This window comes from Protopterus annectens, chromosome 3.part0, assembly GCF_019279795.1.
Source record: "Protopterus annectens isolate FY-2018-M chromosome 3.part0, PAN1.0, whole genome shotgun sequence".
Taxonomy (NCBI): Eukaryota; Metazoa; Chordata; order Ceratodontiformes; family Protopteridae; genus Protopterus; species Protopterus annectens.
The window spans coordinates 879,887,489-879,908,334 of record NC_056731.1 but is presented as its reverse complement, the minus strand read 5'-3'; the positions used below and the strand labels follow the sequence as shown (position 1 = coordinate 879,908,334).

At 42.7% G+C, this 20,846-nt stretch overlaps 1 protein-coding gene across 2 annotated transcripts in view; it reads right to left on the bottom strand.

Annotated features, from left to right (window-relative positions):
- The window catches only part of OTULINL (OTU deubiquitinase with linear linkage specificity like), a 999,021-nt gene extending 980,822 nt beyond the window's left edge, over window positions 1–18,199 (bottom strand). The window contains exon 1 of one of the 2 annotated variants that reach the window (XM_044065209.1): window positions 18,059–18,199. In XM_044065209.1, the coding sequence (XP_043921144.1) occupies window positions 18,059–18,131 (73 nt within the window). In that variant the 5' untranslated portion in view covers window positions 18,132–18,199. The remainder of the gene's footprint in view (window positions 1–18,058) is intronic. The other variant, XM_044065208.1, reaches the window with a different exon arrangement.
- Between the last annotated feature and the right edge of the window lie 2,647 nt (window positions 18,200–20,846).

The window sequence follows — 20,846 nt, the reverse complement described above, 5'->3', positions numbered from 1 at the left end:
TTACAATAAGCAGACAGTCTAGCTATTCAGAATGCCCCTCAATCTGGGCAGACAATAGAGCACCTATACAACATGATATTCCTCCTTTTCCATGTCATTCAGTAGTAATTTCAGACTATCAAAAGGAAGAAAAAAATGCATAAAAATAAAGTACGAACTATGTAGAATAGTCAGTAACAGCAATATGACACAAAAATAAAACCGGCTTAGGTTATATCTGGGGCACAAAACAATAAAGACCAGACCATCATCCACAATACCAAGGAGGACTGCTTATTATCAGACAAAGGACACCAGAGAAGCTGTCTGGACAGGTGAGAGTAAGTAGCGGACACTGACTCGTGTTTGTTACAACTGACACTCAGCAGTGCCTGGATGCATCAGCAATATGCTGTAAAGGGCCAAGGACAAATGTCAAGGCCTGCACCTCAGATACTCTTCTCGCTGAGGTGAGTGCTACTAGAAGTATGGTTTTCCAAGACAAACGTTTTAAGCCACATGAATCAAAAAGCTCAAAGGGAGAGCCTGTAAGAGATTGAAGCACCATAGTCAAGTCCCAGGGATCTGAGAGAGGCTTGACTGGAGGTTTAACATGTAATACTCCCTTAAAAAAAAAAGTCTTGCATAGGCGGTGTGACATAATCAAAGAATTTTCAGACTATTATGAAAATTAGCGATAGCTGCTAAATGTACAGTGATCATTGAAGCTGAGGCTCCTGCATGCAGGAGAGTAGTCAGGTATTGCAGAATCTTTTGAAAAGGCATAGAGAAAGGGTCTAAGTTCTGATCTTTGGCCCAAATAGAGAACCTAGTCCATTTACTAGAATAAACCTTTCTAGTGGAAGGTTTGTGTGAGGCCAGAAGAATTTCACTAACAGGAGATGGGATGTCAGGTAGTCTGGTAATCATTGGAAGTGGAGGAACCAGGCTGTGAGCTTGAGGCTGTGCAGATTCAGGTGGATCAATCCCTGAGGATGGGATAACAGGTCCTGGGAATGATCCAGGATCCACAGGCTGTGAATCAGATGAGGCCATAGAAAAGGGAACCATACTTGACGTGGCCAGTAGGGAGCAATGAGGATCACTTTGCTTTTCAACCTCTGAGCTTTCTGGAGAAATTTTGGGATGAGGGGAAATGGGGGAAAGGCATACAGAAGACCCGGGGGCCTATCATGTGTTACAGAGTCCCTCTGATTCCCCCTGAGGGGGAATCAAGGCAAAATAGGTCCTACATTTGTAATTCAGGGGGAAAGCAAACAGGTTGCAGCAAGGATTGCCCCAATGCTGGAAGATCCGAGCTGTTATTACAAGTTTGAGGGACCATTCGTGAGGCATCAGGATGTTCCTGCTCAGATTGTCCGCAATAAGGTTGGAGCTCCTGGGAATGTGCGCTGCTATAAGAAAGTGATTGGAAGCTATCGCCCAGCGCCAAATCCTCATGGCTTCCCGACACAGGGGGTAAGATCTGGTTCCACCTTGTTTGTTGATAAACCAGACAACTGACATGTTGTCTGACTGAATTGCAATGGTCCCCGAAGGCAGGGATGCATGGAATGCCTGCAACGCTAAGAGAACTGCTCTCAGTTCCAGGACATTTATGTGCAGTTGGCCTCGAGGGGGGTCCAGGTGCCTTGGACAGTCTTTCCCTGGAAATGTCCTCCCCACCACAAAAGAGAAGTGTCCGTGGTCGCCGTGGGTTGGGGAAGACAGAACGGTCGACACCAAAGATTATTTTGTGGCTCCATCCACCATAGCATTTCCTCCTTGCAATGGTTTGTAAGGCGTATCATGTGGTTGAGTGGGTGGGTTAACAATGACAATTGTGCGGAGAGGAGCCACTGTAGGATTTTCATGTGCAGTCTCGCCAGTGGTACCAAATTAATGGCAGCTGCCATGGAGCTCAAGAGTTACAGTACAAGACCTGCTGGTACAAACGTGTGAGGCAGAAGGACTTGAATTTGGTGTCTTATTTTCAAAAGCCTGTGAAGGGGGAGAGAAGCTTGGCAGGATGTTGTGATGAAGACTGCTCCAATAAACTCCAGTGTCTTTGTTGGAGACATCTGAGATTTGTCTTTGTTGATTGTAATCCCTAAGCGGAGAGCGAGATCTTGAGTGTAAGAAAGACTGCGAACTAGGAGATTCCTGGTCGGAGCAGTAAGGAGCCAGTCATCTAGATAGGGAAACACCTGGAATCCTTATAGTCGAAGATGAGCTACCACAACTGCCTTACATTTGGTGAACACTCGGGGGGGCTGTTGAGAGACCGAATGGCAGTGCCCTGAACTGGTAGTGATTGGTTCCCAGGCGGAAGTGGAGAAACCTCTGGGAGCGGTGATCCATCTTTATATGGTAGCACGCATCCTGTAGGTCTATAGAACACATCCAATTGTCTCTTCCTAGGAAGGGAAGAATGGACTGTACTGTGACCATCCAGAATTTTTGAGGTTTGATAAATTTGTTGAGCAGGTTGAGATCCAGGATTGGTCTCCAGTCCCCTGTCTTTTTTTGCACTAAAAAGAACCTCGAGTAAAACCCAGATCCTGTCTGTTCTGGTGGGACTGGTTGGATGACTCTTTTTCTTAGCAATTTTTCTGTTTCTAAGATGCTAATCCCCTCTGATTGGGTGGTACATCGGGGATTCATTTGACGGGTCTGGGAGTTAGGTCGAAGGGTATTTGGTAGCCTCTGGATATTATTCTCTGCATCCAAACATTGGTACTAATAAGATGCCAGACTAGCAGATGCAGAGAGAAACGACCCCCGACTGCTTCCAGAGGAAAGCAATCGGGCAGCTGCTCAGGAGCGCTGGTAGGGTCTGTCAGAGAAAGAATCTCTGGCTCCCTGGTTACGCGGACCCCCTCTACCCTGAAAAGGATGTCTTTCATATGAGAAGCCCCCTATGTCCCGGGGGGATTGCTCACCACGAGTGTCACGAAAGATCTTTGGGATTTCTTGAACCATATCTTTCCCACCTTCTGGTTCCTGGAGTAGGGTCTCTGGAGGTTGGAAAAATCTAAGCCCACAGCAGACAAGGTCTTTCCGTCTTTCTCACTACGTGCAAGTGTGTCATGTACTTTGGGACCAAAAAGTGCAGATTCGTCAACAGGCGCGTTAACGAAGGAAGATTTAAAAGGGTCTGCGAAATCACACAACCGCAGCCACGCATTACGTCTCATGACAACACCAGATGCGGCCGCTCGGGCTGCCCCCTCGGGGGTGTGAGATATCAAACGCATCGAGGAGTTTGAGATGGATTTAAGGGTAGCTAGCTGTGAGGCGACAGTGTCACGCACCTCATCAGACAGTACCCTCACCAAAGAGGAAGCCATTTCACAAATTAAGTCTCTTTGGAGGCGAGTAAAGTACGCCAGATAATTTAATGACCGAATGGCGAAGGTCGCTGAAGCATAAGTCCGTTTCCCAGTCTGTCCATGATCCGTGATTCCCTATTTGGAGGATGAAACTATCTTCTGCCAATTCCCTCTTGGTGGCCACCGCCATGACCATAGAGTCAACTGTCAGCTGCTTGGACCAGTGGGGCTGGTCTTCAGGTGTAGATAAAATTTTATCCGGCCTCCTGAGGACAGGTTCTACATTGTCCAGGGCCTTCCAGGCATGCTGCACAATTAGTTTAACTAGATCATCTGCTGGTGGGCTCACCCAGGAAGTAGATGGCCAGGTACGAAAGGCCTGCTGAAACACAGATTCCTCAGAAGAAGGGTTAGAGGACTTCCATTCCCCCCACTGTTTGAGGATTTTGAGAATACATACGAATGAAACGTCGGCTGGGAGAGAACGAGGGGACCCTTCCCCTTCATCACAATCAGTGTCTTCTGTGATAGATTCCTCCACAGGGGGTCAAGGTGCTTCCTCTTGCACCGTGTCTTCCGGGGTGGCTCTCCAGTGGGAACTTCTGAAGAGGATTCTGGAGAAGGAGTTGTCTTCAAAGGGGGTTCTGATACTGGTGTCCTAGGGTCTGGTTGTGAGTGTTCGGAGTGAAGGGCCTTATCCATCACCTCTGCAGAAGGAGCACCCAAGACTAATTCCAGTTGAGGGGTGACGAGAGAACTGGGAACTGTCAGAACCGTGGACATAGACAGTGCCAACGAGAAAATAGGTGCCGGATTAGGTACCAAGGTACGGAGAGTCAAAGCACCACTCCTAGAAAGCATCGGTTCCATGGTAGCCAATGCTGCAAGGGTGATGGGTGCTGACAGGGAAGGCACTGCTGTCGGAGCCGAGATAGTATGTACTGAAGCGGGAGCTGGGGGGGAGATAAGCAGGGGAAGATGAGATAGAACATTCCGAGCCAGGGGTGGACAGGAGGTCTAACTAGAATGGGCAATCCCCTAGCTACCAGAAGCTGGTCCACAACGAGCACTAGGTCTGTTTCAGAAATAACCCTAGTGAATCTAAAAGAAGCTGCAGAAGGGGAATCAGGTCTTTCTAGAAAGGGACTAAACCTTTGCCCCAAGAAAGGATTGTAAGCAGGTGAATATCTAGTCATTGGCATGAAATCGGGGTTTGGAGCCAATGGAGCCGAAGAAACTATCGGCACTGTGGCTGGGGATACTACCAAGACATGTGCAGCCATCGAGGCCCATGGAGCCGAAGAAGCTGTCGGCACCGTGGACAGGGATGGTGCCAAGGTATGTACAGTCATCGGAGAAGATGTAGGAGCCAAAGACGGCACCCAAGTCAGTGGTGCTGTGTTTGGAACCGAGATAGGAGTGAATACCATGGTTGGCGCTGAGAGAGAGGACACAGATCCGGGTGACGAAGAGGTCTGCGCCGAGGGCGCCAATGAAGCACGGGACGGACTCGGTTCCCTAACTGACGGAGATGCAGGGACTGAGTAACTCCATTTTTCCTTATATTTTTTTGGGCTTAAGAGGGGGTGAGACCCCTGACCTAGACAGAGCCTCCGAGAAAGGTATCTTGAGTAAACCTTTTAAAATAAGTTTCTTCTTATGTTCCGCTAGTGTCTGTGACATTTGTGCTGGTTTTTCCTAATCAATCAGCTTTCAAATGATCCACGCCAAACAGTAGACACAACAGATGTGTATCTGACTTAGGCATCTTACGTCCACACTTGTCACACTGTTTAAAACCCAATTTAACTTTGTCTGACATGGTAAAAAAAAGAAAAAGTTTTCTACAGGACAGTATTTTTTCAAGGAATACCACCAGTAAAGGAAGCTTGTCAAATGCAAGAGAGAGGGACAGTCAAAAAAGGTAAAATTTTAAATTACCAAAAAAAAAAAAGAGGTAGGAAATAGGCCTAAGTTATAGGCGACAGTGAAAAAAGACTAAGATGACTAACATTTTTGAAATTCGGAAGAAAAACTGTCATAAAAACAACAAATTACTATTTAGCTTGAGAGAGATAGCTAAACACGTCTGACCAGGAGCGCTGCAAACGAGATCTGAAGTATCTAGGAGAGGGGCATTGTGGGTAGGTTCTTAGCTGAGAGTTTTTGGATTACTTTTCTGTCTCATACCAACTCAGAATTCTTTCTAGCATGTCGAAGGGTCAGATGCTGGCGTCCTCTCCTGCCCATTTGGTGAATCTGGGAATTCTGAGACAATGTTACAATTGCCTCATGTACACGGACAACCCTCTCCTCCTCCCACGTAACACTAACACTTGTGAGAGATGCAGCTATTTAGCCAGACTGGAGGCTGAGCTCTCTCAACTCAGGACTGGCAAGACCAGGCAGGAGGAGAAGGCAACTACACACACCACAATACCAGTCTCACATAACTCAACCACACCACTGAATCAAACACATAAACACACTAAGACATACTCGGAGGCTCTGAGTAAAATTTACCTAAACAGCAGAGGCCTCCAAAGCAGACACCCAAGCAACTGCAAACTCAATACACCACACAAACAACACATAAACAACAAAATCAGTGTGCAAAGCAGTCACTGCCCTTAAGGCCAAATACAACACCAAACATACTTGTCATAGGTGACTCCATAGTCAGACACACTGGCGTCCGCTCACCAGACTGAGTAAGGAGAAGGTCACAGTAAGCTGCCTGTCGGGCGCTAGAATCCGCCACATAACACAAGCACTCAGGTCTCTCAACAGCAGGTACAAGTATGACTCAGTCATTGTCCACGCTGGTGTCAACGACCTGAGACGTACCTCCTTGGACTACATGAAAAGAGACATTGAGGAGCTCTCTGATTATGTAGCCCAGGCAGGTATGACCCTGACCTTGAGCAGTATCCTACCTTCACCTAGAATGATGCCACAATACAGTGATAAGATGATCAGCTTTAATAATTGGCTTAAATTCTGGTGTCATTCAAAGGGGATCCAATGTCTGTCTGCCTGGGATGACATGCTGGACAAGCCACGCTGCTTCGCAAGGGACGGCTTGCACCTGTCACCCCTAGGCTTCCGGATATTGGCAAAGGCTCTTGCCACCCCATAGTGCCTTTTAGGCAAGGCTCAAATTCTAAACCTACCACCCTAGAACACAAAAAGTAAAAGAACTAAGGGTAATGCTGCTCAATGCCAGAAGTCTCAATCTCAAGATGCACGCACTCAAGGCCCTTCTCAGTATGGAGAACATCGATGTCTGTGCTGTGACAGAAACCTGGTTCAAGGCTCCTGAGAGCACCCCAGCACTAGCAGGTTTCACCTCATATCATGCGTTCGGCCCCAAAATCCGGACAACACCAAGAAAGGAGGGTGTCCATATTCATAAAGGACACCCACACCTCAAGGTTGGTGGCAACGCACGATGCATCGGAGACCATCCAGGTGCAATTAACCATAGGCAAGACTGCTCTGCAATTTGTAGCATGTTACAGGCCACCCTCTCAAACTCAGGAACCTCACATGGCCTTCCTGAAAACAATGGAGGGATAAATGTATCTCCAAACACCATCATACTAGGTGACTTCAACTACCCTAATATAGACTGGGAACACTACTCAAGCCCAAACACTCTAGCCCAAAGGTTCCTGGAGTTCATAAACTCAAATGCCATGGAACAACTAGTCACCATCCCCACAAGAGGAGGAAACATACTTGATCTCATCATCACGAACATGGGATCACAATGTTCAACACTGGAAGTATACCCCTCACTGGTGAGATCAGATCATAAACTAATCTCGCTGGAGGTCCTCATCCCGCCCCACCTGAAATAAAAAGACCACAGTGAAAAACTTCTCAAAAGCCGACTTCACACTTCTAAAAACTAGTGTGGTCTCCTTTAAGGCCCCTGAGCCAGTGGTAAACATTACTCAAACCGCTGAATCACTTACAAATGCCTTCTACCAGCACCTACAGGACTGCATGGATCAGGCAATCCCAAACAAAACTAAGACTCTTTGTACCAAAGGCAAGCGTCCAGTCTGGTGGACCCCAGCCATAAACAAGCTCTACAACAAAAGGAGGAAGCTACTACAAGATAGAGCAAAATCCTTGAAAGGTAAGACACCTTTGATCATTATAAGTAAAAACTAAGAGCTCTCATAAAATCATCCAAGGCAAATTTTGAGAGAAAAATCACCAAGGACTCAAAGACAATCATAAGGCCTTCTTTAGCTATGTTAGAAACCTAGGAGGAAACTCCCAGATATGCTCAGAATTAGTTCAAAATGATGTGAAGATTACTGAACCTACACACATTGCCAACATACTGGCTGACAGGTTCAGTGCAAACTTCCCCCCCCAAAAAAGGAGAGATATCTATACCAGAGGATTGTAGCCCCCCAAACATCTCCAACGCCCAGGTGAGAACTGCTCTCTCCAAAGCAAAAAACACAGCATCCATGGGACCGGATGGTGTCCCCGGCTGTGTGCTCCATGAACTCAATGAGGAATTAAACCCGCAGTTAGGACAGCTGTTTAATCTTAGCCTCACCTCAGGATACGTACCCAAGGAGTGGCGCACAGCGACTGTGGTCCCACTTCACAAGGGCTGTGCCTCCACCGACCCTGGAAATTACCGTCCCATTAGCTTGACAAGCCTTATCTGCAAAGCCATGGAGAGGATCATAATGGAACTCATAAATAAAGACATAGGGAACTTGCAGACTTTGGATCCAACCCAGTTTGGCTTTGTCAAAGGCAGATCATGCCTTTTAAACTTGGTTGACTTTTTCGAGACAGTCACCAAGGCCATTGATGAGGGAAAGGCAGTCCATACAGCCTACCTTGACCTGGCAAAGGCCTTCGACACAATACCCCACTCAGGTATCATCGAAAAACTCATCAGCTTGAATGTAAACCCATACATCACAAGATGGGTTGCAAACTGGCTAAGTGACAGAACCCACAAGGTCAGAGTTGCTGGAGCCATGTCAGATTCAAAGCCTGTCACAAGTGGTGTCCCACAGGGCTCAGTCCTGGGTCCACTCTTGTTCGGCATCTACTTTTCTGAAGTACAAGCAAACACAGGAGGGTTATGGCTGACAAAGTTTGCAGATGACTGCAAACTGGGCGCCATAGTCGAAAACACATCTGACACAGATATCCTTCAGAAGGGCCTCACAGAAACGGATAACTGGTGCCAGAGCCATGGCCTAAAGTTAAATGCCAAGAAATGCATAGTCATACCCTTCGGGAAAAACAAGGTTACCCCTAGTTACCATATAGGTAGCAATCCACTGAGCACAGAAGAAGTCATCAGGGATCTGGGGACCCAGGTTGACAGTAGCCTTCGCTTGACACTCATGTTGCTAAAGTAGTTAGGAAAACCTTCTACATTGCCCACCTGATCATGAAGGGATTCACATCTAGATCAAGGGAGGTCATCGTTCCCTGTACTCATCACTCATTAGACCTATGATTGAGTACAATGCCCCATTCTGAATGTATCTGACCCGACACCTGCAGCAGCTGGAAAGGCCCCAAAAGTTCCTCACCAAAAGGATAAAGGGTCTCAAAAATATGTCTTATGCTGCCCGACTGAAAGAACTCCAGCTCTATTCAGTCTCATACCGCTTGCTCAGAGGTGACCTGTGCCTGACATATAAGGCCATGTCAAACCCTGATTTGATGAATATGCTTCACCTCAAAAAATCTAGATCCCTCAGAACCACAAGGGCGGGAGACTTAAACCTTGACACGGTTATTAATAGAACATGCTGGAGGGACAGATTCATCACCCAGAGACTCCCTATGCTGTGGAACAAAATCCCAGTACATGTGAGGCAGAGCACCTCGCTGGCCTTGTTCAAGAGGAATCTTGACCAATGGATGGGGGATCGCAGATATACCCCAGGGATTACTTCAGTGTCACTGCTTGACAGAGGCACAGCAAAATAATAGGCATAGTTTTATTCAAACTAAAGGGGTGGCGAAAGCCAAATAACTATGGGCTAGGCTTATAAATGCCCTTGGGCAGATAGCCTAGTATGAACCTATGAACCTATGAACATGAGCTGGGAAACGACCATTTCACTGAGGTCCTATCTGTAAAGTATGAATAAAGATTTACAACTTCAGATGCATTAATTAATACTAGGAATAAAAATCCTTGTCTGGCCATGTAGACACTTTTGATTTCAAATGAATTCACAACACAGTAAATGGTAAATTAGCAGCATAAGTGAAAAAATAAAGGAAAACAAAGTGTGTGCAAGTACATGAATTCCATAAAAAAGCAAGGTCTGAAGTGGCTCCTGATAACTGTCACAGACATTACAGCACCAACCTAAGCAAAGCATACTACAAGTACTAAATGCAATGCAGCGGTGCTGGATAACTACTTTAGGACAGAAAGCAATATAAAAAAGTGTATTGCAGCAAATAGAAAAAGCACAGGAAGTAGGCAGTGCAGGAAGTATTGTGGGTTGACCCAGAGACAAACAACTGCAAATTCAGTTCTATGTACGTAATTTATGCTACTCAAGAGTAGCAAAAGAAAAGCACAAATATTTTGTTTGCTAACCTGAGTGAGACAATCAAAAGGAGTAGAGTCATTGATAAAGAAATTTGCAGCATCCCATCAACTCCCTCAGTAAAAAGTAGGAATATTCTGTAATCTGTACTCATGGAACTTGTAGAGATGGTGCTGAAACCAAGTAGCAACTAGTATTCCTGCCATTTAGAAATGAAGGTATACCTAACAAATGACCTAAGAAATGCATGGTGGGTGGTTGATTCAAACACTATCCAGTGTAGTTCAGAGCTGCATACAAAAAGCAAAGCCCTGGTTTGCAGGGAAGATATTACTATAACCTTATGTATCGATTACACTTTATAAAGCAAAAGCTACTGTTAAAAACAAAGGGTTCATTTCATATGCCCCATACTAAAACAACTGGATCTTTACAGTAAGCAAAGAAATGTAGGCAACAGAAAAAAATATAGTCTCCGAAGAGGCAGCAACGCAAGAGGGAAACAAAGATAACCTACAAGAAATGCAAAGAGTAAAACAGATGGGCAAAGCTGAACATCAGCAATACATGACAAAGTGTGACAGCACAAACATAGGTAAAAAAAATATGAATAAATATTGGCAAAAGGGGAAAAATGAGGGAGGAGCGCACACAGTTAAAAAATAAAGAATTAAGCAATATGACACTATACGACAAATTATTATCCAGACTCACAATAATGAAATAAAGCAAATCTGCCCCATCCCCGAGTATGGAGTAAACCAATGGAGATGCTGGCATGCTCAAACATGCTCAGTTTCTCACTTGACACACAGATATTGTTCTGGCAAAACTAAAGTGTGTGCAATAATAGGTCTAAGGAGGAAGCTGTTGGCTATAATCTGGTTAACTTTACTTTTCAAAAGTGAGGAAATATGGAAACTGCTAGCTAAAAATGAAGGTTACAAAACTCCAAGACACTATGAGGTCCAGGACCGACAGCATGCATTCCATGGAGAAGTGAAATGTAATAAATTCACTTGATTTTTATGAATATGTGGACAGTGTTATTAATGAAACCTGGAGAAAACGGAAAAAATGTATACGCCACTAAACAACAAAGGCGAAAGTAAACTCTGCGCAGCAAACTATCAGGACTGACTAAGCAACGTACGTTGCTTAGTCAATCCTGATAGTTTGCTGCGCAGAGTTTACTTTCGCCTTTGTTGTTTATTAATGAAACCTGCCAGGACATCAGCAACACAGTACAGAATTACACACCTAGTGGACTAATTTGGGGTTCTGTTTAATCATAGCTTGAAAACTGGCTATGTTCCTGCGGAATGGAGAACAGCAACAGTAATCCCCCTGCACAAAGGGAGCCCCCCCCATCAACTGACCCTAGAAACTATAGACCCATAAGTCTAACCAGCCTCATCTGCAATGTCATGGAAAGAATTATGGACCTTATCAACGAGGACAAAGGCGACCACCAAATGCTGGACCCAACCCAGTTTGGCTTCGTGAAGAGTAGATCATGCTTACTAAACCTTGTAGACTTCTTTGAGAATGTCACCAAAGCCATGGACATAAGTAAGATAGTGTACACAGCCTATCTCGACCTTGCCATGGCTTTCGACACAATCTCCACCTCTGGCATCGTTGAGAAACTCTCCCAGCTGGGGATTAACCCTTACATTACTAGATGGGTAGTCAATTGGCACACCAACAGAACACACACTGTCAAAATTAGTGACTCCACCTCCAGCAGTAGACCCGTCACCAGTGAAGTACCACAGGGGTCTGTTTTGGGCCCCTTACTGTTTGGCATCTATTTTTCAGAAGTCCAGGCCAAAGCAGACAGATTCTGGCACATCAGGTTCGCTGATGATTGCAAACTGGGAGCAATCATTGAGTCCCCCAATGATGTCAACATATTACAGGAAGTGTTAACACAAGTGACTCATTGGTACCAAAGCCATTGTCCAAAACTAAATGCAAAAAATGCATTATTATTCCCCATGGCAAAACGGAATTGCCTACAAATTACAATATTCACAGTAACCCCGCCCCCAAAGTTACAACCCAGTGGGGCGAGACTTGGGAACACAGGTTAACAGCAATTTGAACTTTGACCACCAGGTTTCCACCGTGGTAAGGAAAGCCTTCTATGTAGCACACCTCATAAGCAAGGGGAAAGTATCTAGGTCAAGAGATGTTATAACTCCACTGTACCCAACCCTCATCAGAAAAACGAATAGAGTATACATCCTTTTGCATGTGCCTTACCACACACCTGCAGCAGCTGGAGAGACATCAGAGGTTTCTCTCTAAGAAAATACAGGGACTCCAAACCATGACCTATGTGGACAGGCTGAAAGTCCTCTCACTTTACTCTGTATCTTATAGGTTGTTGGCCTAAAGTGCAATCTCCAACCCTGCTCTAATGGAAACAATGCACATCTGCAAGTCAAATGGCACAAGAGTCACTCCCTCTAGGGATCTCAACCTAGATTGTGACATTAACAGAACATGCTGGACAGACAGATATGTCTCCCAGAGACTGATGCTTCTCCTGAACAGACTTCATATTCACGTAAAACAGAGCTCCTCATTGACCCTATTCAAAAGCAAGCTAGATAATTGGATGGGAGACTGCAAATTCACCCCTGGGGTGGTACCCATGTCCCTCACGTTCAGGGGTAGGCGGTGTTATCAAAGACCTGCTCTGTTTAAAAATGTGTTCTGCGAACTATCCAAAAAAGAACAAATGGGGAATACTTGGGATTAACATACCTGAGCTTGTAAAGGCTCTAGGGCTTCCACGTTCAGGGGTAGGCGGTGTTATCAAAGACCTGCTCTGTTTAAAAATGTGTTCTGCGAACTATCCAAAAAGAACAAATGGGGAATACTTGGGATTAACATAGCTGAGCTTGTAAAGGCTCTAGGGCTTCTAGCCTAGTAACCTCCTATGAATTTACATCAGATTATGTGAATAACAAGCAAACAATCCTTTTAAAAAGCATGTTATGGGGCTTCAGTAACTGCTAAATTACATGAATATCTCGAAAAAAAAACACTTTGGTTTATTGTTACAGTTCAAATAAAATAAATCTTTACTAGCTTACCAAGTAGTAACACACTAGTATTACAAAAGGCACAAATCCCCCAATAACTGATCTGCATTAAATCCCCCTGCAGCATACTGGACATTAAAAGAATGAAGGTAATCATGCAGAATGGCTTCAGTATTTTAATACACAAACACACACACATTTTCTCTCACCATAGCTGTTTGCCATCAACTGTGCCCAACAGCCTGTCCTCCAAATCTCTGGCATGGCTTAGTGGTACATCACTTCGTCTATAATGTGTAGGGTCCTGGGTTTGAGCCTTGCAGAGTCTGTTTATTTATGGATGGGAAGATGACATAATGGTTAAGGTGTTTAACTTAAAGGCACAAGGTGCAGGGTTTGATTCTCACATGGGGTAACTGGCTAGGCTTCAAATGGCCCAAAAAGGACAGTTAGCTTAGTACTAACCTATGAATCTATTAACCTGTTATTCTCAAAACCTGTCCAACTTCCTCTTCAGACCAGGGCGCCACACAGGTACATCTTTGGTGTAAGCAGGAGATCACAGTGTCCAAGTATACTGCTACTCTGGCATATGCAGAAGACTTTTTTTTTTGTTTGCCCTACCCACTATTCCACCATAATGTCCAATGCCTAATACATGTGCACACACCTCTGCACTGAGTCCTTGACTGTAAACCTCCACCCCACCCCAGGACTGGAAAGCTGGCAAAAATGCTACTTTGGGCTATTCCTCCACGCCAAATCCCCAATAAAGGGGTTATCTAATCACAGTGACCTGGTATGCAGTCTAAGCTCTCTTTCTATACCATGCAGACAACTATTTTTCATTTCTTCAACAAGAATCTCCAACTATGAACACTGCATGATTATTATACATGTAATTTACACAATAAATTATAACACATTTTTATTACTGAATTAAAACACATGCCTAACCAAAGTAGATTTATATGTAAATATTTTTAATTTAGACAATACATGCTGTTATAATTTTTGGATATTGAATAGATACCCTTATAATTATCTGTTTTTCATGTTAGCACTCACATGAAAACATACACATCTACTCAACAGAATATAATAGGCAAAGAACAGTAGGCCCATCTATACAGACAGTAAGGACCAAGCAAAGAAAGACAATATTGTTTTATCATTCTCCTTACTTAAACAGACTTTAAATAATCATACAATTGGAAAAAATTTACTTTGACAGTATTAAATACAGCAACTGAAGTCATTACATTACACAACACACAGTTTACAACACCATCTGATCTTAAAGAAGCCAACAATATTGCAAGATAGCAAGTGGGCAAAGCAGCTCTGAGCCCTTTCTTATTTGCAATGGTGATGGACAGGTTGACAGACGAGATCAGACAGGAGTCCCCGTGGACTATGATGTTTGCAGATGACATTGTGATCTGTACTGAGAGTAGGGAACAGGTTGAGGAGACCCTGGAGAGGTGGAGATGAGATCTAGAGAGGAGAGGAATGAAGGTCGGCAGGACTAAGATAGAATATATGTGTGATATATGTGTGTGAATGAGAGGGAGGATAGAGGAATGCTGAGGATACAAGGAGTAGAGGTGGCGAAGGTGGATGAGTTTAAATACTTGGGATCAACAGTTCAGAGTAATGGCAAGTGTGGAAGAGAGGTGAAGAAGAGAGTACAGGCAGGATGGAGTGGGTGGAGAAGAGTGTCAGGAGTGATTTGTGACAGATGAGTACCAGTAAGAGTGAAAGGGAAGGTCTACAAAAGGGTAGTGGGACCAGCTGTGTTATATGGGTTGGAGACAGTGGCATTGACAAAAAGGCAGGAGTTAGAGCTGGATATGGCAGAGTTAAAGATGTGAAGATTTGCACTGGGTGTGACGAGGGTGGACAGGATTAGGAATAAGTATATTAGAGGGTCAGCTCAGGTTGGACAGTTTAGAGACAAAGCCAGCAAGGTAAGATTGAGTTGGTTTGGAAATGTGATGAGGAGGGACGCTGGGTATATTGGGAAAAGGATGCCAAGGATGGAGCTGCCAGGTAAGAGAAAAAGAGGAAGGCCTAAGATAAGGTTTAAGGATGTGGTGAGAGAGGACATGCAGGTGGTTGGTGTGACAGAGCAAGATGCAGAGGACAGGAAAAAATGGAAACAGATGATCCACTGTGGTGGCCCCTAATGGGAGCAGCCAAAAGAAGAAGAAGTGGGCAAGGCCTACATGCCACCTAGTACTACGGCATTCAAAAACTGCATTCTCAAATCACAGAGATTGCAGCAGACAAAAGAAACAATATAATAGGTATCTTATTGGGAATCTGCCAGTTTTCCATTACTAGCTAACACCACAGCCATAAACATCAGGAAACATCATCCAAAAGATACCTATGTAGAAAAAACATTCTAAAACACTGTAACTTTTTGTATCTTCTTAAACCTGGATTTTTAATAGCAATGAACAATAAAAAGAAAGGAATATGAACTATACCAGATCATGGATATTTAAGAACAAATACAACATATGTAACAGCTGTTAACAGAAAAGACAGTGGACTTTGTAGAAAACAAAAAAAGTGACACATTCAAGTCAGAATGCAGCTGTATGACATAAATAAAGACTCCATCCACTGAGAGACATTCAAAAGTGCTATCACAAAACTGCAGCTTCTAACAGTGAATAAACCATGATGACTTTATAAAGAACTTTTCAAGGGGGCTTTTCACGTGTACCTCTGCATCCCTGCAATTTATCCAAAATCACTACCCATTGTAATATGGGGAATTCTCCATAATACCACAATCTTAACATACATGCAACAGTGCTTAACATTTTACTGACCATGCTGAGGGTCATTCTTTAATGAGTTACGCTCTCTGTCCGGTTCCCTTCAGAACTCATTCTTCTCCAAAGGCCAATAGCAAATACACAGCAAGGATATGGTTACAGTTCTAACGTATGTTTAATACATGTTAAATATATTACAAATAACAGTTCAGATTTTACATTCTTAGGAAGAAGTCATCAGCAAGTGAGCTTTGCTACATTTTCTACAGTAATATCATTCTAACTAATGTTGTACTTTGCTGAGTGCACTTGTTTACTTCTAAAAAACAAGACCAGTTTACGGGCAAAGACATACATTGAACACCAACCCTGGCACTTGGAATAAACCCACAGTCAGCTAGGAAGTGAGAGATCCAACAGAGAACAGGAACAGTTCTTAATAAAAGTTACAATGATATACCTGATTTTTCTTAGGTGTATGGTAAGGGGTCTACCAAGCTCATGAAAGAGGAAAAGGGACATGAAGTAAAGCACATGAGCAATTTTTTAAAGCTTACAGATTACTTGTCTTTAAGGTTTGCCACATCCTAAGTCAAAAAACATGGCAACCCCTTCTTAAACTTATTTATATTTGAAGCATCATTTTTGCAACAAAGCGGCTCAATTTTCTGAGAACAACAAACTCTCGGTTAAGAAGCAAAACATTAGAAATCAACATTGTTGCCTTTAACCTATTTTTTTGACTGAACTTCCACCCTCTCTTATTAACTTTTCCCACTTTCCTCATGGCTTGATTTATTACCCAGGACCTCCTCCCATATTTATTTACTTCTTACTCTCTCTTACAATCTTTACCCACACCATTATCAGTGTCCCTGTAATTCCTTAGTCCTACTGTCTAATGCTACTGTCCTCATCTCCTACTTTTCTGTCAGACTCCCTACAACCTTCTCTCATACTGTTTTCCTTCCACTACCTACCTTTCTTCATAAATTTTAATGGAAAATATATTAGTTGATTAAAAGTTATTCTACCTCACTTTTGGTAAATCTAATCCCCAGCAAGCAGTTATGCCTTACTTATATTTAGGTGCTAATCTAATTTGTATGCTATTGCCCTAGTCCAGTACCTGTGAACACGTATTGTACAGATGTATTTTGTTTGCACTTCCAATCAGAAAACCAAGTTTACTGCAGATACATTTATTTACTGTGCATCTATATTCCTTGTAACAATATGCATAACACCCTTGTTTCTCAATGTGCTCAGATCATATTTCAGTCCTAAGATCAAAGTGCAGTTGTCAATGTGTACACATTGAATATATGAATCCCTTAAAGGGATGCTTATGCTTACCTGCTGTTGACACACGAACCCAGATACTCATATACATACATATTATTTTATTCATTAGTGGAAAATAATATTTATACTGCTTATCTTCTGTCAGTAGTTTTTACATGTTAGCAGAGTTTCTTCTTGGGCTTCTAGTGTGGTTGCTGTTCAGTTTTGTTCAATCCTCAGTGTACACTACCCTACCTTTAATCTTACAAACTACTCAACTACTATGGATGACAGCGGGTGTGCGAAGGGGGTGATTTAAGACCATCAGTTTACTCCATTACATCTAAAGTATTCTGCAATACTAAACTCTGTAAAACACGAAACAGCCTGGATTTCGTTATGGTCATTAAATCATTCAACTGTTATTATAATAACTACAAGAAGAAAACTGCTAAACAACGTAAGCAAATCCATTCATGACTATTGACTACTTAACACTGATACAAATTAGTGTGTGAATGTTTGCAAAACTCCATGTAATTGTACTCTTTGTTAAGTTTCATCAAAAATATAGACTACAGTGCAGATCAAGAATGTCTCAACACCTAACTCTGGGCCACAAACAATCTTAAATGCATATGTACAAAATGTGCATAACGTAAATAAAAAGTAAATATTTAATGAAATCCAACTAAATGACAAGCTTCAAATGGTTTTCAATAAAGACTGTTGGCAAACATTACACCACGGATAGCATAGCGTCCTCTGATCTAAAAAAAAATACTTCAAATAAAATGATTGCATACACTATTAAAGTTATGGCAGATTAGCATGGGAATGTCAGAATCATGTTTTCAACAAAACAGGGGTATCCCCCAAATGCAATGATACTGCGCTTGGTTGGCGGCCCTGCCCCCTAGAATACTATAAACAGCAAACTAAGTATTTATAGCAATTATTCTTCTGTAGGATTATGCAGTCCCAAAGCTACATAGATTATTATTTCTGCATCATTTCAACTGCACTCAGATGCACACACATACATGTTGTACCTTTCATTACGGCTGCTGCAATGCTGTCGTTCTGGGTGGATATACCACTCACCAGGTTGTTACTTTCACCCATTGCTCTGCCCCAACACTACAGGATGCTGTTAGGAAAAGTCGACCGTTTCACTTTTCAAGAAACCGCCCACTGGTGAGTGACACCCGCAAGCAACAATAGTGGCGTAGGGGCAGGCACAGGCTCTAATGAGATGCGAGGTAGGCGGATCACGTACTTCAAAGGACACCTGTTGCCCGCCCAGAATGTAACAGACAAACCCGGTAGTTTATTTTCCGCATTCTGTAAATTCTTATAAATGTTCTTGATTTGGGCTGATAATTCTGCTAATTTCCGGTCCGAGCTATGTTTTTGGTCTAGAACATGATGACTGTTAGAATACATTTGCAGAAATTGATTGTCTTTCCAGCAGCTCGTACCTTTTGGACAATCACGGAAGTAAATATTCATATGCCTTCTGATCTGTTACCGTATTTTTCAGACAATTCGGCAAACTAAGCCAAATTTAACTTGCAATGCTTAGAAAAAAAAATACAGTGTCTCGCGTTCCACATTCAGTAACTGTCCGTTAATGCAAACATTAATAAAAGCTTTACACAGAAAAAAAAATACAGTGTCTCGCGTTCCACATTCAGTAACTGTCCGTTAATGCAAACATTAATAAAAGCTTTACACAGAAAAAAAAATTCAAACGTTGTTCAATCATCGCGGCTTTGGTGGTGTTTTAAAAGTTTGCGCATTTTATGTTCGCATTCCTATCAGCTGTTCATGATTTTTGCCTGACGTTATGACTGTCCCACCTATTTTTTTTTTTTTTTTGATAAATCACTGAGGTTTATTGTCAATACAGTAATGTCTTGGCATTAGAGTTTCATAGTTCCGCGGCAGGGCTAGCCACCCGGCGGTGTAAACTTTGGATCAAGATTATCACTGCTGAAATGACACCCCCACCCCATGTCACATGTGCAAATGGGAATAGAGTTAAGGTAATACTAATAAGTAATTAAGAGAAAAGGGAATCTTCTTCCTTAAAGATTAGAAAGTTGTGTAGTTCTCAGTTCCATTGCTCACCCTAGTCCGGTTATAATACTTTACAGAGGTATAAATTATCCAGGTTGTAATGCTTTGTAGATGTACAAGTCATTTTAGCTTAATAGGTGTATGTTAGGCTAATAACCACTAGGGCCCCTAATAAGCTTAGCCTTGCAACCTAGATGTGACCCTTAAATTTGATTTATATAAGGGGTGATTTACTGAATGTCTCTGTCCATCACTGACATAGGCACCAGAACAGGGGTCAATTTCCAATTACCGATTCACTGGTCCAAGTTGCTCTTAAATAGGTTAGGGAGGAACTCTGCTTTACATGGACGGGGAGCCTGTTCCAGAGACTGTGAATTTTCTGAGAAACATACCCATCTCTCCAACATATCCTGTTTATGTCGCTAGTAAAATTTAAGTCCTTTGATGTAGTAGGTTTTGATGCTGTTTGATTTGTGGATGTGCAAAAGGTTCATCAAAACAGGGTCCAGAGAAACCTTGTATGTCAGGCAAAGATCACCTGTCAGTAGTCTGTATGATACTAGTAAGGTTAATTACCTATGAACTGAGGGTGGAGTTAGAAACTAAATCTTCTATTTTAGGGGTAAAAATAAAACGATTCAAGGCTTTACTGGAAAAGCTCATCCAGACTCTGCCACAACTTGCTGTGAGGGAAATGTTAGTTTGTTTTTGCTTTCTTGTATTTTGTATTGCTTCATTGCTTTTTTCTATTTTCAGTATTGTGATTTATTTTTTTTACACTGTGTTTTACTTGTATTCTGATTTTACTTGCATATTTAAACTGAGAAACAGACCACAGCTGTTTCTCTTGTGAGTCACATAGAAATTAAGTTTTTCCCCACCCTCACAGTCTGGTGCTGTTGTGTATTTGAACTCAACTGTCTTTCTAGTTACCTGTCCCTTATGTTAATTTGACCACATCTCCTTCCCTGTTCTCTTTCATTGGCTATTGCGAGTAAGCACAAAATTATCATTTTGTGAAATCACTCCCCTTCAGCTATTTAAATTTATTGGCCATCTCACTGTATTCCATAGAATCAGAATACAAAGTGTCGAAACCCTTCCAATCTATTTTTCTCTTTTAAAATTAGTGTCTCCACTTGGAATAGCTAAAGCTTTAGTTGACCCTCATATCTAACTGCTTAGTGCACACTACAGATTTTAGGATAGTAACCCCATTTTTTTCCATCTTACCTTTAAAATTTGTAACATCTACTCCAAGACCTCCAATTATTGGTGAGCCCGCATCTGCCTTTCAGTAGTCATCTTGGGATTAGTGCTTCTGTTTTGCTTATGGTCTGAGAAGGATCATATGGACATTATTTCCCGAAGACTGCTGATCACCAGAAAAACTACTAACTGCTTCATAGGTGCCAGCTTGGAACTTGTATTTATATTTTGTTCCTGGTGAGAGAAGGAGCAGAGTGCATTGATTCCTGACAGCTTTTGATTGGGCAGTGAGTGTCTGTGTTTGACCTTCCTGATTGATCTGGTTGCTATTCAAGGCATCTACCAACAAAAGGCTACAACAAACCTACAGACTTTGTATTATCTGGGACAAGACTGTTGATCACCAAAGATCCTGAGGCCTGCGTCTCATGTTGGGATTGGTGCTACTACTTTGCTTTTGGTGAGAGAAAAAGCAAAAGAACATTGTATCCCAACAACATGAAGCTGTGGTGAGACCAGCATTAGTAGTAGCCATTCATGCAAGTC